General features: G+C 41.1%; 1 protein-coding gene across 1 annotated transcript in view; it reads left to right on the top strand.

Annotated features, from left to right (window-relative positions):
- The window catches only part of LOC138046779 (uncharacterized), a 169,248-nt gene that overhangs the window by 80,888 nt on the left and 70,860 nt on the right, over nucleotides 1-17,500 (top strand). Inside the window, exons 72-89 of the mRNA XM_068893362.1 lie at nucleotides 1-584; nucleotides 2,428-2,481; nucleotides 2,609-3,163; nucleotides 4,046-4,684; nucleotides 5,012-5,053; nucleotides 5,677-6,309; nucleotides 6,913-6,963; nucleotides 7,520-8,065; nucleotides 8,802-9,440; nucleotides 10,279-10,329; nucleotides 10,628-11,254; nucleotides 11,829-11,882; nucleotides 12,335-12,880; nucleotides 13,288-13,926; nucleotides 14,804-15,436; nucleotides 16,213-16,263; nucleotides 16,573-17,121; nucleotides 17,243-17,500. The exon at nucleotides 1-584 is cut by the window's left edge and continues 55 nt beyond it; the exon at nucleotides 17,243-17,500 is cut by the window's right edge and continues 384 nt beyond it. Coding sequence (XP_068749463.1) covers nucleotides 1-584; nucleotides 2,428-2,481; nucleotides 2,609-3,163; nucleotides 4,046-4,684; nucleotides 5,012-5,053; nucleotides 5,677-6,309; nucleotides 6,913-6,963; nucleotides 7,520-8,065; nucleotides 8,802-9,440; nucleotides 10,279-10,329; nucleotides 10,628-11,254; nucleotides 11,829-11,882; nucleotides 12,335-12,880; nucleotides 13,288-13,926; nucleotides 14,804-15,436; nucleotides 16,213-16,263; nucleotides 16,573-17,121; nucleotides 17,243-17,500 — 7,151 coding nt within the window. The remainder of the gene's footprint in view (nucleotides 585-2,427; nucleotides 2,482-2,608; nucleotides 3,164-4,045; nucleotides 4,685-5,011; nucleotides 5,054-5,676; nucleotides 6,310-6,912; nucleotides 6,964-7,519; nucleotides 8,066-8,801; nucleotides 9,441-10,278; nucleotides 10,330-10,627; nucleotides 11,255-11,828; nucleotides 11,883-12,334; nucleotides 12,881-13,287; nucleotides 13,927-14,803; nucleotides 15,437-16,212; nucleotides 16,264-16,572; nucleotides 17,122-17,242) is intronic.

Here is a 17,500-nt window from a genome sequence, read left to right as displayed (position 1 = left end):
CGACATCAGTCTAGAGAAAAACCCACCAGCAAAATTTGGAAAAGTTACATACGGTGAAGGCCCTGATGGTCGACGGTATGGCTCCACGCAATTTTCTGGCCTATCAAATAGCTATGTAGAGATCCCTAACACTGGGAAACTGGACGCTAGGTACTCCATCACTGTATTGATACATGTTTTCAAAGAAAAGAGATCTGGGGGCTACATACTGAGATACAACCCCTCTGGTAAAGGATTTCAAGTGCGAATAATTTCAGGAAGGCTTGAAGTACAAATAGTGGAGCGCAGGCGCAGGACGACGTATTTGGTCAGTACTCGTAAACCTGTGATTGAGGACAAGGTTTGGCGTTACATCGGTGTAACATACAGCGAGAGAACCCAAAGGCTGACCATTTGGGTAAACTCTAAGCCTATTTTGTTCAAAGTACTTAGAAAAGTGCAGTTGGACACCAAGTATCCAATACGTCTCGGTGGCTCTGTTAATGGACAGTACTTCCGGGGGCGTCTATTTTGTGTGCAGTTGTACAGTGTTGCTCTTTCTCCGAGTCAAATTGAGGAAGCAAGGAAGAAGTGTTTCCTTAAAGGTAACAGTTCTGCTTAATCCATTGCTCTATGTTTCTTACGGTATCTGAGCAACTTTTATGTCAGAATGTTGAGTTGTTTCTTTTCTCTCATTACTCCTTGATTGCGAAGTAAGTGGGACATTTTCGAGGTAAATATTTGATTTCTAAACGCATATGTGCAGCTTTAGATCTCATTTGCGTATTTACAGGTACAAAGTGATTTCAAATTATCTAACTAAACTAAACTAAACTAAACTAAACTATTTAAGCAATAGAGGACGTTTTCCGTGTTTCCATAGCCTCATCTAAACACGTGGGGGAGAATTCCAGACAGTTATGCAAAGCCGAGACCCAGTCGAAGGTTTGCATAACTGTCGAGAATTCTCGATTCCGAGAACACCTTCGCGATGTTGAAAAGAATGACAAGGATGCATCTAAGCCAGTCGCTCGCCATTTTAATCTGCCTAACCACTCCAAAAAACACATGGCTATCTGCGGCCTTTCCCTACATCTAGGTACTACGGAAAGCCGCAAGAATCTGGAACAAAAATTCATCTTTCAAATCGGCACCCTTAATTCTCACGGTATTAACGAACGCTTTTCATTTAACTAATATATTCCTATTTTTCACGTTGCCATGTTACCACCAATAGCGTAGCTCCTACTCTACTATAAAAACTACACGTAACCCATAATCCCTCGATTCGCTCTGACGAAGGGCTAACGCTCGAAACGTCAGCTTTTAGAATCTCTGTACGGTGGCCAATTTACATTATCAACTCCGTTGATAAAACCAAATTTTTGTATACTACTTCCCCACCGACGCAGCACCACAGTTTCTTTAGAAACTACCCCTTCATTCTACTGTTAAAACGGTCGGTCTTAAATTTTGGGACTTCGAAGGGCTTGTTGCGCTGTAAGAAATGGCGAGATTGGCTGCTGGAGCGGCAACAGCTCTTGCATCGGATGCTCTGTATCGGTGGGGTTGGTCTCAAATGTGTTGTTACTTAACAAATGGTAAACGGCTCTGCGTGCACTGTTGAGTTATGGTGCACGCGGGAGGTTGCTAAGCAAGAGAGAAGCGTAAGAGTCGCTCGAGGCGATAGCCGAGAGCGATTCTAGCTTCTTGAGTGCTTAGCAAACTCCCAACTCTCTACGCTTTCAACCCACTCATACCAGTTTAATTCCTCGACAGTTACTGCACATTTTTAACGCGAAACTACATGAAATAGTTTCGTAGTGATATGAATAACGCGAACTTGTATTTTTAAATGAAGTCCTCGTAGCCGTCGTCGTCCTCGTTTCGTAAGCTCCCTATTGTCTTTGCACATGCGTCGCCTCTGTTGAAAGCGATCAACCTATCGCAAACAGCGCGACTTTTCCGATCAAAAAAGCGACGTTACACTATTTCAGCTCAAATGGCCGAAGAAATAAATCTCAAAAAGAAAATCGACATAGCATTTATCATATCACAATTTATAGGCGTAATGTTCCATAAATTAGCAGCGTTTTTGTAAGACAGCGCAGGGCCAGAAATGATAGATAAGGCCCGTTTTTCCACGTGTTTCAATTTGCACTTTAGGTATATAGGTAAAGCATGAAAGAATACTGGAGGCGCCAAATGATTAAGATGTGGGGAAACGATAGCCTTTACATAGAACACAGTCCCCAGTTTCATTTCGCCATATATATTTTTTAATCATCGCTCTTTAAATAGTAAGCAGGTTTAGTTTCCCGATTGTTGTCATAATTTTATTTTTATCTGCCGATCCTATCATAACTAGTTTTTTCACTTTCTTTCCATAACAAAAACAAATGCGTTTTTATTTTATTTTATGGTAATATTTTGTTGTTTTCTTGATAGGTCCACCCATTACAATTCCGACACCCACCTCTTGGCCAACGCGTCCACCAACAAGTAAGTTATCGTGGATACTCATTGTTTTTCTTTTCATTGCCTGTTTCTGTTCCTTGCACTTCAAGTCCTTAGCGTTAATTTATCCTTTAAATATATCTTCCCTTCTTCACGCCTTTTTTTTTCTTAGTTTGCAAGGCTCGAATCGACCTTGGATTCCTTGTTGATGGTACCAATACGGTCCTTCGTTCTGGAAGCTCACAATACCAACAAGTAATTGAATTTTTGCGTGAATTTGTCCGTCAGTTTGCAATCTCCAGAACGGCCTCTCGAATTGGAATTGTTACGTACGCATCGCAATCCAAGACTTTGATCGAATTCTCTAGATCGTACACGCGTGGGCAAGTTTACGACGCAATCCGTCAAATACGGGAACTGGGCGGTACAAGAAGATTGGGAAGAGCGTTAACTTATGCAAAGACCTATCTGTTCCGAGGAAAACCACAGTGTGGCAGAAGAAGAATTTTGATATGTCTGACTGGTGGTGCATCCATCGATCAAGTGCAGCAACCTGCGGCGACCTTGCTAGGAGCTGGTGTGGAGATTTTCATGATTGGTGTTGGTAGGGTCGATAGCCCAACTCTCTTGCAAGTTACAACTGACAGGCGGCACGTATTTGTAATTGGATTTACACAGCTTTATACCATTGTAAAAACCATCAAAGGGAGCATATGCCACTCTCCTGGTAAGTTTCGGTGTTATGGAACATTACTATACTATCGCTTCTTTAAGTTAGGTGATTACTTTCAATTAAGAATCCTTGATGGGCCCGTTTACATCGACGGTTTTTGACTAACGCCAACTTTACAGTAACGAGTGAAATTTGTGAATTATGTCAGGAAAGGTCTGACAGTACTGGGGGCCAAAATAAAACCAGGGAGGGGGGGGGGGGGCTGGTGGTATTAGTCGTGTTTATTGATCACGTTTTACGCGTTTTCGAATAATGCTTGCTAAAGTGGAGTGCTTCTGTATACTGGCATCTCTTTAGGTTTGCTTAGAGATTATTGCTATTCTAGCACCTTTCTTTTCAACTGTCCGCTTGACTTCAAACATTGGTGAATGAATTGACAAACTATGATTGTGTGTTTTTTCCTAAGTTGCTTCGTGTCGCGTCAAATAAAATTGTGGTAACCGTATAGAATAACTTTCTCTTGGGAAAACTTATCTCTTAATAAGAGAATTTCGTCATTCGAAAAGAAAGCCGCTGTACTCTTTGAGATTTTACTGCCGGAGCCAATTTGAATCCAAGCCAACTCAAGTATATCCACAATATGAAACACAAGCGTTCACACAAACTGTATCCAAAGTTGCGTGTGATTACCACACCGTATTATTACCTACCAATGTCTGATAGACGTGTGAACGCGGACAGCCATTCGACTAAGTCAGCCTAAGAAGGTCAGGCGTAAAGCATTCTTTTGACCACCCTGTCCTCGGACTTAAGCTCATGTGATTTTTGTTCCTATTAATTTACATGTACAAGTCAGACGGTTGTTATTGAAGTCCCTATATTAAAGTTAGTTTGCGTTTTACAAACATCCTCCTGCAATTATCTTGTTTGTTTCAGTGATAGTCCGGCGTGGAGAAGTCGCTGTTTATCAGTTTTCCGGCGTATCAACAAATCGAGACACCAGCGGTTACGTCAATCCTCCCGCGAAGTTTGTTGGTGTTTACTACTCACGTGGCCCTGACAAAAATCCAAAGGGTGCGCTGTCTTTTAGAGGAATAAGTCACAGCTACGTTCTTATTCCCAACAATGGCTGCTTGGACACAAAATTCTCAATAACCATACTGTTCTGGGTGTATCCCGAAACGACCGGCCCGCTTGTCCACTTCAATCCCAATGGCAGGGGAGTCAACCTTTCGATAATGAAGGGCTACAAGTTATATTTTGGCGTCATGCCACGTTCAGGCAAATCTGGAAAACGATTCTACTACCCCATAAAGCCACGCATATGGAGCTACATCGGTGCAACCTACAACCACAAAACAGAACTAGCTACTCTGTGGATTGATAGCATAGCCGTCAAACAAATTAGGATTCGTGGTCTTGGTCTTGGCCTTGCAACTAACCATCCGATTGTTATTGGACAAAACCCTCGCGACCGACGAAGATTTCGTGGACGAATTTCGTGCTTGCAGATTTATAACTACGCTATGGATGGTGTTAAGATGCGAAGTAAAATGACGCGATGTTACAAGTCAGGTGTGTTCAGGACGCGCCTCTTTCTCCTTTGAGATAATAGGATTTAAGCACTCTTTCGTGATCCCAATTGAAAAAAAAAAGAAGCGTATTTGCAAACTTTATCTCTCTTTGTCGGTTGTTTTTTCTGGTTTGCACGTTACCTGTTTATCACAATGACATGAGCATGGCCGCACATTTGAATTGAGCATGCGTTAACTCAGAGATATGATGACCAATTCGTTTTATCTCAGTTCTTGTCCCTCCGGTGGGCAAGAAGGATTAGCACCAGCGGCAAGTGAAATTCAAATGTGTTTAGCTCAATTTATTCCTTTTTTTCATACCTTTCAGTTCCTACGACTCGTCCGACCTTAATACCTTCCGAGCCAACAGGTTAGTCTCACAGTTGGAATCTGATTACTACTCATTTGAACTTTTTTATGAAGAAGTGCTTCCCTTCTCCACCCATTTCAAACACTGTCCCCAAACTACAATGATATACGTTTTTCACGGGTAACCCTTTCCGGGCAATCTAACCGTAATCTTTGATATTACTCCTGAGTTTAAACGCTTTCCATAGAAGCTGTTGTATAACTTCGGCAAATCAAGACTTCCAGGACTTTCAAGTTTCATGATAAAGTGGAAAGTGATTCAAATTCATTCTTCCGTAGCATGAAGAGAAGTGCTTTTCGCTAAGGTATTAAGAAGCAAACTGAAAAAAGAAAAATCCTTTCGACGGATAGTATTTTGTGCCTGTATTTCTGGCGAGTAAAAATTTTCATAGAGCAAGTGAAGATCCTAGCAAAGTTAGAAGGGTCATCCGAAAAAGAAGAATTAGAATAATTTGAGACCTATTGTCGTCACCAATCTAATTGACATGACTATGATGAATGTATTTTACGTTTGTGTAAGGTGACAATTCAATACTTCTCTCGTATCTAAAAAGAAGTGCGTTTCTCTGATGTTGTATTTTACGTTTGTGGAGCTCATATTAATCTTGGTATGTTTTGTTACAGAGGAATTACCAAGCAGCCTTGCCGTGTATCCTTTGGATAAAAATAGACTTGGAGCTGACATCAGTAGCAGCCGAAATTTGCCAGCGAAACTTTTTGGAATCAAGTACAATGAAGGACCAGATGGTCGACGCTACGGCTCCACTGAATTTTACGACCGAACAAGCTACGTGGAGATCCCCAACACTGGAAAACTGGACCCTAGGTATTCTAGTACCTTCTTGATATGGGTAAACCACAGAGGACGCTACGGCAACATACTTCGCTACAAGTCAAACAAATTTCAAGTGCATATGATTAGTCCACGAGTTCTTGAAGTAGTAATAAAGGGGCGCATACGCCGAAGAACTATCAGGGTACAGACACAAGGAAATGACGTCAGATACGAGGCTTGGAATTACATAGGGGTGACCTATGATTACCGAAAACAACTGTTGACCATTTGGGTGAATTCTAAACCTGTTGTCAAAAAGAGAATCGGAAAAGTACAACTGGATACCAGGAAGAACATAAATCTTGGTGGCAAATTTGGCGGGAAAGGCTACTTCCTTGGTAGTCTGTTTTGTCTGCAGTTGTACAGTTTTCCTCTGTCAGGAAGGCAAATCGAACAGGCGAAGAAAACGTGCTTCCTCAGAGGTAAATTTGTAATATCAGTGCATTTTTTCTCAGTTTTTTGATGCGCGTGGCAATTACTACCACCTCTACTTGAACCCGTATTAGCAATGAACTTGTCAGAAACCGATTAAAATGTAAATTTATCATGATTTTTTTTATACAGGTTGCATTCCACTTCGAGTAGGGGTGGTTGGTTTGCTGGACGATACTTGCCGCTGAATATTTTATGTTGAATGCGGCATGCATACACATGTACACGGATATCATCCCGAATATTGATGAATGTGAAATATCAACCGTTTCCTTTCTATTTCCAAATTGTGGAGGAATAAAAAGATTCAAACGTCAAGGGAAGAACCAAATAAACCAATTAGAACGCGAATATTCAAATACCTGTACAAGTGTACCACAAAACGATCGCTGCACCTTGTACAATCGATCTCCGATTTATTTACTTCTGATGGGTTCAAAAGATTGGCGGGAGAGATCTGGCTAATTAATGCCGGTGCGTTAAAGTTGTACCACATCCGAAATGAAAACCATCGAATTGGAAGGTTTTAGTGATAGTTACAAGCTCTTTAATTTAGCACGAGAAGCCTTATCACTTCTTTTATTTTTTCACAGAACACATTACCCTTCCGCCACCCATAACGACGCCAACCCCTGCACCCACAAGTGAGTTCTTTTATGGTTGATACAATTTTTTGTTATGCCCCTCCTTCTAGGAGCCCGAAAAAGCCATTCGTTCAACTCCGATCCGCTTCATAGAATATGCTGGTATTATATAATATTTGCCATGTCATAAAAGCAGAGTTGCATCAAGATTAAATGCATGGAAATATCGTCGTCTCAGTTCAAGGTAGTGAAGAAAATAAGAAATAGGCTCCAGAAGTGTACACGGTTTTTAGAATTGATCATAAGGTTTTCATTGAGAACCTTGCCGAACTAAAAAACCAATACTACGTGCCCTGATACCCGTGATATTTGCACGTAGTTTGTGCTTGTTACTTTATTTTCAATTTATAGTAAAGTCTTGGTTGTTTGTTTGTTTGTTTGTTGTTGTTTGTTAGAATAGATGCATTCTTTTTTTGCAGGTAAACTGGAAAGCATCTGAGATTTGAATGTCCCTCTTTCTAACATTTATCATACTTGTTCTTCCTTGTTTTTAATCAGAATAAATTGCAGTGATCATCCATTATATTGATTTTGCATTCCTCCTTCTTGTCTGTAGTTTGTACCGCTCGAATTGATCTTGGTTTCCTCATTGAAGCCACTAGTTCTGTGATGCGTTCTGGAAACCACCAAATCAAACAGTTTTTAAGAGAAATCGTCCGTCGTTTTACAATCTCCACAAGTGCTGCCCGAATGGGACTGATGTCGTACGCATCGCGTGCAATCGGACTCCTTAGATTTACGGGATCGTCTTCGCGGAGACTTGTTAACAACGCAATCGATCGAATAAGGATACTAAATGGTGGAAGAATGCTGGGAAGTGCCCTACACAATGCTAAACAATACCTTTTCTATGGAAGCCCACGTTGCGGAAGAAGGAGGATTTTGATATGCCTGTCTGCTGGTGCATCCATCGATCAAGTGCAGCGACCAGCGGTGGCTTTGCAGGGAGCTGGTGTGGAGGTTTTCATGATTGCAGTTGGTGCAATCGATAGCCGAACTCTCTTGCAAGTTGCAACTGACAAACAACACGTGTTTAAAGTTGGCTTTACAAAACTCTACACCATATTAAGAACGCTCAAGGATAAGATTTGCTACTCTCCTGGTGAGTTTGTCACTGTTTTTTAAACATTGTTCATAACATAGCTATCGAATTGAATAGTGCAAACATGAACTCAATAACTGTATAGACTCACGGCCATGCATTGCACGTATCTTCAGCTGTCCTTGCTAAGACCCTTTCACCTTTTGGATTCGCAATCTTTTTTTCTTTTTTGGTTTTTGGCGTAGAGATGAACTATTTTTGAATTTGTTTTTCACAATTTGGCTTGAGGTTTCAACACGCCGATGAGGGTTAATGACTATGAATTGAGTCGTTCATTAAAACTGTTTCTAAACTTTTTCTGTGGAAGAATGAGTTAGTTCCTCTAGCTATGCGTGGATCATGGCTGCACTTGCATGGGACATTTGGAGAGCTTTTTTCTTGCTCTCTAAACTCTCCACGTCTTGCATTTGCATCTTGATAGACGCACGGTCGGCATGATCATATTCCTGAGTGATAAATAGAACAGTGCCGCACTAGTGTATATCTTTCAGATAGCCGTGTCTCTCGGGACAAAATAAATGCAAACAAGTTTAATAAATTTCTTTGCTTTTGTATCGACTTTCCTTTGGGTTCACTTACCTTTGTTTAGTAAGTCATGTTTTTACTTCCTTCCTGCTCACAAAAATTTACTTCAGACTACATTCTCCCCGGCGAAACCTACAACTCTAATTCCCTTGATGTATAAACAAAATGGCGAATTTTTTACCGTTCGTATTTTGTTTCTGGTTCTTTTTAGTCATCATCCGCCGTGGAGCAGTGGCTATTTACCAGTTTACCAGCGCTTCCAAAAACCTTGATATAAGTCCTTATAGAAATCCTCCCGCCAAGTTTTCCGGCGTATACTACTCACGTGGCCCTGACAACCATCGACAAGGCGCGCTTTCTTTCAGAGGAACGAGAAACAGTTACGTTCTTATTCCAAACAATGGGTGCTTGGACACAAGATATTCAATGACCATAATTTTCTGGGTATATCCAGAAACCCCAGGTGGATTGGTTCATTTTAATCCAAAAGGCAGGGGAGTCGACGTAGGTATTGCGCGCCCTTGTAGACTGTACGCTCGGTTCTGGGAACGCTCCGGCAAATACAAGAAAGAGCTGTTCAAGGGAATCATGCACCGCCAATGGAACTACGTCGCTGTAACCTACGATCACAGTACAGGCTTTGCCACACTGTGGAGCAATAGTGTTTCCATAATTCGACGTAGGATTGGCAGTTTCCCCCTGGGCCTTGCAACTAACTACCAGGTTTTGATCGGAAGGGAACCCGGTGATAGACGCAGATTCCGTGGAAAAGTGTCATGCTTGCAGATTTATAACTACCCTATGACTAGTATGCAAATTCGCAGCAAAATGAAGTGGTGTTTCCGGGAAGGTACGTATTCGCATCTCTTCCAGATTTTGAGATTTTAGCAAGTGATGTATAGACATGTTTCCAGAAATAACGTAGGCCCTCAAACCTCTCCAGATTTTTACCAAGTTAACAATAAGACATCGTCAAGGTTATTTGTCACTTGCGATATTGATGACGGTAGTGTTGTTGACGGTAATTTTTAATCGATGGGGGACAGAGATATATTCCTTTTATGTGGCTCTTTCTCTGGCGTTTGTCTTTTTACATGGTCATCATTCTCTTCCTTTGCGAGAAAACTGCCTTTGACGTCGTAACTAACGAGTATCAAAGAGAGAAGTTGCAATGTTCATGAGCGCGCGTTGGATATGAGATGGTAAATAGCCAACCAGGCGCGTAGTGCTGAGTTGGCTATAACCAGTCTCATATCCAACAAGCGCGTTGGATTAAATTCATTAAACTCCAGAAGTTTGGAAGTACGAAATACGAGTGAAAAAAGCGAGAAAATCCAAGCGAAATCGAAAAAACGTGATGAAGATGCATATGCGATGTTGTGTAATACCTTGTGGTCAGACAGACGCACGCTCATCACAAAAACATTTCTTACCTTTTCGCGTACTTCTAACCGTTAGGATTAATCCAAACTTTCCTCAACAACGTTGTGTTTTTTCTTTATTCAAACAGAAATTTCGCTTTCCGGCGAAAAGAAAAATTAGCTTAGCAAGGCTAAGCGCAATCAATTGCTATATAAGGTCAAAGTAGGGCATATGAACTGATAACCGAGATTGAGTGAGCCAATCAGAGCTCGAGGAGTTCATTAACCGAGGTTGAAATTTTAATAATCTGTATTATTCCGTTTCAGAGCCCACTGCCCCTCCTGGCCCACCTGTCCCTCAACCTCACCCCCCAACAAGTAAGCCCCGCGTTTTCTTGTATTAACTTTTACATCACATTTGAATGTTGTTTACGTCAACTTTATACTCAAAATAACAAACACTCGAAGCTCTCTTTACTTTCATTTAGCAATTACTGCAGTTTAATGCCTGAACGGTTTTTTCAGCAAAAAGAATTGCACTTAATTGTTTTGGAATGAACAGTTGAATAGGTCCATTGAATTTAAAAATTAAAATAGCCAGTTGAGAGACTCTTCCTTTATAGACAACAAAGTATTCTAGAACTTAGTCCTGTATATTGTGCTTGTCGTCTTGCAGTGCCAAGAACTCTCGCTGTGTATCCGCTGGACAGAAAGAGACGCGGAATCGACATAAGCCGTTCAAAAAACCCATCAGCAAGGCTTCATGGAATCAAATACAATGAAGGACCAGATGGTCGACGCTACGGCTCCACTGAATTTTACGACCGAACAAGCTACGTGGAGATCCTCAACACTGGGAAACTGGACCCTAGGTATTCTAGTACCTTTTTGATATGGGTAAACCACAGAGGACGCTACGGCAACATACTTCGCTACAAGTCAAACAAATTCCAACTGCATATGATTAGATCACGAGTTATTGAAGTAGTAATAAAGGGGCGCATACGCAGAAGAGCTATCAGGGTACAGACACAAGGAAATGCCGTCAGATACAAGGCTTGGAATTACATAGGTGTGACTTATGATTATCGAAAACAACTGTTGACCATTTGGGTGAATTCTAAACCTGTTGTCACAAGAAGAATCGGAAAAGTACAACTGGATACCAGGAAGAACATAAATCTTGGTGGCAAATTTGGCGGGAAAGGGTACTTCCTTGGTAGTCTGTTTTGTCTGCAGCTGTACAGTTATCCTCTGTCCGGAAGGCAAATCGAACAGGCGAAGAAAAGGTGTTTCTTGAAAGGTAAAATTGATTGTATTGTTAGTTATGGTTTCTCCTTGATTACGTGGTCTTCATGAAAACATGGTATAACTCTTCAATATACTTCGCTGTTGGTATTTTGGGGTGATTTTGTTGTTGTTGTTGTTGTTTAATTCTGTTTTGTTTTTCCGCATTGGTATTCAGTTTATTCGCAGTTGTAAGTTGGATTTGGGTATCAAGCAAGTTTGCATTCTCGTCGTTCTCAGTTCTCTGCCTCTTTTTTGCTAATATTCCTAATCTGACCCTATGTGCAACAGGCATTCAACAAAAGATACCTTGGTACAACTTACAGTCGACTGCATCTCAATTATCGTTCAGTTTTTACTAACGTGGATGTCACATGTCTGTGGAAAAGTGTGTCAGAAATTAAAAATGCTGTCCCGATATTGCTCTTTCTAAAATTCATTGTTATTAAGTTTTTATTCTCTAAAAATATCTTATTTCATTGCTTTTATATTTGGATAATGCATCAAGAAATTTTTCACAATCCTTAGATTTTTCTTGTTATCAACATTATTATTATAAAATTTTTAACTGTGTTGTTACTGTCTTTCAGGACCCATCACCTTTCCGCCGGATGTGACGCCGACTCCAACCCCTGCACCAAAAGGTAAGTTGTTTACGTCACGGGTGTTGCCTTGGTTTCTTTTGGTAATTCAGTTTATACTGCGGTTAAGTCGTCCATCACTGAGCACATTTGAAACCAATTCAAATAATACTGTATTCGCTAACCTATGAAACGTAACAAATTTAAACTGAAAAGCCGCCCGATAAAAAGTTAGTGCAATAGAAAGATTACTACAAAGTTACAAAGAAAGGGTAGTTGCCGTGTTAAAAAAAGAGATTGCTGAAGCAGTTTGTATCGAAACCTGAAGTTTTGCGGTGTTCATTCCTCGTCTTTCTGTCATGGTTTTGCCATTCAAATCTTGGGTAACCACAACTCGAAAATTTATTTGTTGTATTTTCAATTGCATGAAATCACTAATAAAAAGTACCGTATGTCTTTTTCTTTCTCTAAGAGCTTGCTGTGCTTAATTTCTTCGAATTTCTTTTTGTCTTCAGTTTGTACTTCTCGTATCGACCTTGGATTCCTTATTGATACCACCAAAAAAGCTATGCTTTCTGGAGGTCAATACTTTCAGCAATTTCTGCGGGAAATTGTCCGCCGATTTGCTGTCTCCAGAAGTACTACCCGAATTGCCGTGTTCACCTACGCATCGCGGACCTATCGAAACATCGGATTCGCTGAATCCTACTCGCGGAGCCGAGTTTACAGCGCAATCAGTCAAATCCGAACACTCGGTGATGCAAGATATTTGGGAAAAGCCTTAACTTATGTCAGAAAGTACATGTTTAGAGGGAAGCCCCAGTGTGGAAGAAGAAGAATTTTGATATGTCTGACAGCTGGTGCATTCATCGATCAAGTGCAGCGACCAGCGGTGGCTTTGCATTTAGCTGGTGTGGAGATTTTCATGGTTGGTGTTGGTAGGGTCGGAAGCCAAACTCTCTTGCAAGTTGCAACTGACAGTCGTCATGTGATGGTCGTTGGATTTACGCAGCTTTATACCATCGTTAATACACTTACTGACAGGATTTGCTCACATCCTGGTAAGTTAGTTGTTGTTTTGTTTTGTTTTGAGATCTAGCCAGTGAAATTAACTGAATTTGGTCTCAGATTTGAACCAAATTTAACAAAACTTCATCACATGAAGGTGACCAAAACTAATTCAGTACAACGGGTTAATTAATATTCGTAAAGGGAACATGTTTCGGGTTTACTTTGGACTGAAAAGGTTTGAAAATAGTCCACTCAGATTTGAAGGGTTTTAAATGTTTTTTTTTTGGCATGCGTGCTAAAACTATTTTGTCTCTTAGAACAACCTTTTGATTGCTTTGACACTTAAATCCATTATTGCTTAAAGAATATCCTTGTTTGAACGTCTACGTCTTAGGACAATTGAACTATTCCTATGAAGATTTTTGTGTCTGATGGACCCCTTGTTGGTTAATTTCAGTGATTCGCCGTCGTGCAGCAGTCGTTGTTTACCAGTTTAATGGAGTATCCAAGAATCGTGATGTTAGTGATTACGCCAGTCCTCCCGCGAGATTTTTCGGCGTAGACTACTCAAGTGGCCCAGATAATAATCCTAAGGGTTCGCTGTATTTCAGAGGAACGCGAAACAGCTACGTTCTTATCCCTCACATTGGCTGCCTAGATAATATATATTCAATCACCATACTTTTCTGGTTGTATCCGAAAAGTACCGGCCCATTGCTTCATTTTAATCCCAATGGTAGAGGAGTCGACGTACAAATCGAAAGTCCCTTTAGGCTCAGCGCTCGCTTTCTGCCACGCTCGGGCAAATCCGTGAGACCGGTAACCAAGAGAATACCTCCAAACAAGTGGAGCTACCTCGCTGTTACTTACAACTACAAGACAGGCCTAGCCACTTTGTGGAAGTTCAGCATTCCCATCTTTCAACTTTCTATTGGTCGTTTTCGCCGGGGCCTCGAAACTAGCTACCCGATTGTAATTGGACGAAAACCGGGAGACCGGCGCAGTTTCCAGGGGAAAATCTCATGTCTGCAGATCTACAACTATGCTATGACTGGTGTGCAGATCCGTAGTAAGATGACGCGATGTCACAATCCAGGTGTGTATAGGGTGCCAGGCAGGACCCTGTTTTACATAAGACGAGGCAGTTTTGCCAAAATGTTCTGGTGACCTTTTTTCGCTTGCAAAAAAACAACCTACGATTCGTATCAGACCCAACAGCTTTTGAACCACAAAACAAGAACTTTCAAAAAAACATATTTTATCTTTATTGTTTGTAGTGTTTTTCCCACACCATGCAAGCGCCTTTTACGTACAATTTTAATCAGGACTTTCTTGGTATTCTCCCACGTATTGTAATCTAAACTCATCCGTTTAGTTTTGTACCTTCTTTTCAGTAACCGGTCCAACAACTCGTCCAATAACATTACCCTCCACACCAACTGGTAAGTCTTTCATCGATGAAAGCAGAAGGTAACATTCGAAGCGCGAATTGTTTGAACTCGATGTGCCTAAATTTGACCACAGTATTTTTTTCGTTAAGCGCTTGCCTCTATCTTAACCGAAGGGAGTGGAACTTATGGAACTCAGTCGTCAAAAATGTACTTTCCGTCTTCCCAATCATTATTTTTCTCTTTTTCCTGAGTAGACCGAAATTACCTGGGGTTTATACCTTTCAGAGTTTCCTTCGAACCATCTATTGGGAACAATCGGGTTGTTTTGAAGAGCCTAGGCTGATGCATTATTCACATTCTCTGTACTTTTCACTCAGATGTACATCCTTTTATAGAAATTTGCAATCCAGGGTAACTGGTGGTAATTTTTTTGGGTGCGTTTTCTAGGCCATTAACTTAATTTGTCTCGTCATTTATAATGATGCCTCGTTAATAATGAACTTTTTGACTTCACCAAAGGCCTGTCGTGACATAATATGATTGTATTGCTAACGGAGATTTCCTGTCATTGTGTTCCTACAGTGAGATTGCCAAGTTCTCTTGCTGTGTATCCGCTGGATAAAAAGAGAGGTGGTGTTGATATAACAGGCCGAAACCCATCAGCAACCTTTGGAAAGGTTTCATACGGTGAAGGTCCTGATGGTCGAAAGTCCGGGTCCACCCAACTTTCCGGCCAACCAAAAAGCTATGTGGAGATCCCCAACACTGGCAAACTGGACGCTAGGTACTTCATCAGTGTATTAATATATGTTTACAGCGAAAAACAAACCGGCACCATACTGAACTACAACCCCGATCGTAAAGGATTTGAAGTAAGCATAATTGGTCAACGAAAGCTTCAGGTTGGAATACTGGAGCGCACTCGCCGAACAACCATCACGGTGTCTACCACTAAACCTGTGATTGAAGATAAGATTTGGAATTACGTTGGTGTAACATATGGCAGGAGAACTCTGACCATTTGGGTGAACTCTAAGGTTGTTGCATCCAAAGTAATAGGAAAAGTACAGTTGGATACCGGGAGACCAATAAGACTTGGTAGTTACAGGGGTAGCAGAAATTACTTCCGCGGTCGTCTATTTTGTCTTCAAGTATACAGTGTTGAACTATCAGGCAGGCAAATTGAGGAAGCTAGGAAAAGGTGTTTCCTTAAAGGTAAGATGAAATTATTTCTTTAGTTAACTGTTGCTTTTACTCATTGAAGATGTGCATGCGCGTATTGGCATAACCCGCTGATGTAGGAAAATAAGTTTTGCGGGAAAATAAACAATTGAATGTTGTACCCAAATCAAATATTCCGGGGTTAAGACTCTTTGTGTATTGTATTTGCATTACAATGTGGCATTCGCACTGATTTAAGGACAATGCCTACTATTGTTATTCGCATACGTTCTGTGCATCTCGACTTTGATACTCGGATTTCTTATGAGTGGCGGTTATTAATACAGGGATATTTTTGCGCGGTTCAAAACTATGCGGAGAAAGAACAACGTAGCATGTGCTCTCGCCCTTGGTATCCATAAAGAAAATTGGGGGTAACCACGTATTTTTCAGAGATAAGTAAGCTTCAATTTGGAAAAGAACGCTTTGTATTTTAAAGGTTTTACTAATATTGTTAATTCATTATCTTCGAAGAATGCGTGGTTACCCTCAATTTTCTTTTTGGATTTCAATAACACTTGTTAAGATCTGCTCTTCCCGCACATTCAGTAAACCACGCAAACATACCTTTAAATTAGAAGGCTTCGTCCTTAAATGATATGAAAATACCTGGAACAAAATGTTATATTCCCAAAGTTTCAGCAAAACTTAGTTTAAAAATACAAACTTTTCTGACGCTGATGGGGCTAATTTGGGTAAATATTCCTGTTGGGTGGTGGACTCTTGTTATAAATCTAATTCACCATTGGGTCTAATTTCTTTTTTCACAGAGCCGATTACGCTTCCGCCACCCTCTCCGTCGCCGACCCGTTTGCCGCGAAGTAAGTTGTTTTCTTCGAACTTCACTTGTTTGAACATTTATTTCTTCCCATTTATTTCTTCTTATCAAACATTGATGATGTGTTGAAACCGCTTGCCCACCCCAGCAGTCAACATCGTTCAATATCGTTCGACAAAATCGAAAGGTTGTTAAAACAAATGTTGAAATCGTTTTCCCGGGTCTTTAGTTCAATTAATTTATCCCAGCATATAATTTTCCGAGTAAATCCCCTTCATAGCAGCATGCGTTTTGACAATCTCGCTTTGCCACCTTTAATTGAGCATTATTTTTTTTTTTGGTTTCTCTACAGTTTGTACAGCTCGTGTTGATCTTGGATTCCTCATTGAAGCCACCACTAATACTATGAGTCCCTCTAATCGAAAATACGTGGAACAATTTTTATACCAAGTGGTTCGCCGATTCATGATTTCTAGTAGAGCCACTCGTGTTGGTTTACTAACGTACGCAAAGCGCACCTATCAACTCATAGGATTTACTGCTTCCAACACTATTGAGAGAATTTACAAAGCAATCAGTGGAATACGGAAAATCAGTGGTGGGAGACGCTTGGGGTTTGCCCTTTCCTCTGCCAAAAAATTCCTGTTCAATCAAAAGCCTCAGTGTGGGAGGAGAAGGATTTTGATATGTCTGACAGCTGGTGCATCCATCGATCAAGTGCGGCGACCAGCTGTGGCTTTGCAAGGAGCTGGTGTGGAGATTTTCATGGTTGGTGTTGGTAGGGTCAATAGCCGAACTCTCTTGCAAGTTGCAACTGACAGGCGACACGTCTTTTTGGTTGGGCTTAAAAGGCTTCATACAATCTTAGGCACGCTCAGGGACAGAATTTGCTTTTCTCCCGGTGAGATTACTTTATTGCTTTGCCTCATATTGAACCTTAAATGGCACATTACGGCATTGATGTTGAACACATGTGAATTGCGCAGTTTTTAGCTCACAACTCACTTTCTTGTTCATTTCAGTGATTCGCCGTCGTGGAGCGGTCGCTATTTACCAGCTTACTGGCGCGTCGAAAAACCGAGACGTCAGCAGTTACGTGAACCCTCCAGCAAGGTTCGGAGACGTATACTTTTCACGAGGCCCTGACAACCATCCACAAGGCGCGCTGTCTTTCAGGGGAAGACGAAACAGCTACGTCCTCATTCCCAACAACGGCTGTCTAGACATCAGATATTCAATAACCGTGATTTTCTGGTTGTTCGCTGAAAGTTCTGGTCCCC

The sequence above is a fragment of the Montipora capricornis genome, chromosome 4, assembly GCF_036669925.1.
Source record: "Montipora capricornis isolate CH-2021 chromosome 4, ASM3666992v2, whole genome shotgun sequence".
NCBI lineage: Eukaryota > Metazoa > Cnidaria > Anthozoa > Scleractinia > Acroporidae > Montipora > Montipora capricornis.
Note: the sequence above shows the minus strand (reverse complement) of the source record. Positions and strands in the feature narration are given on the sequence as shown.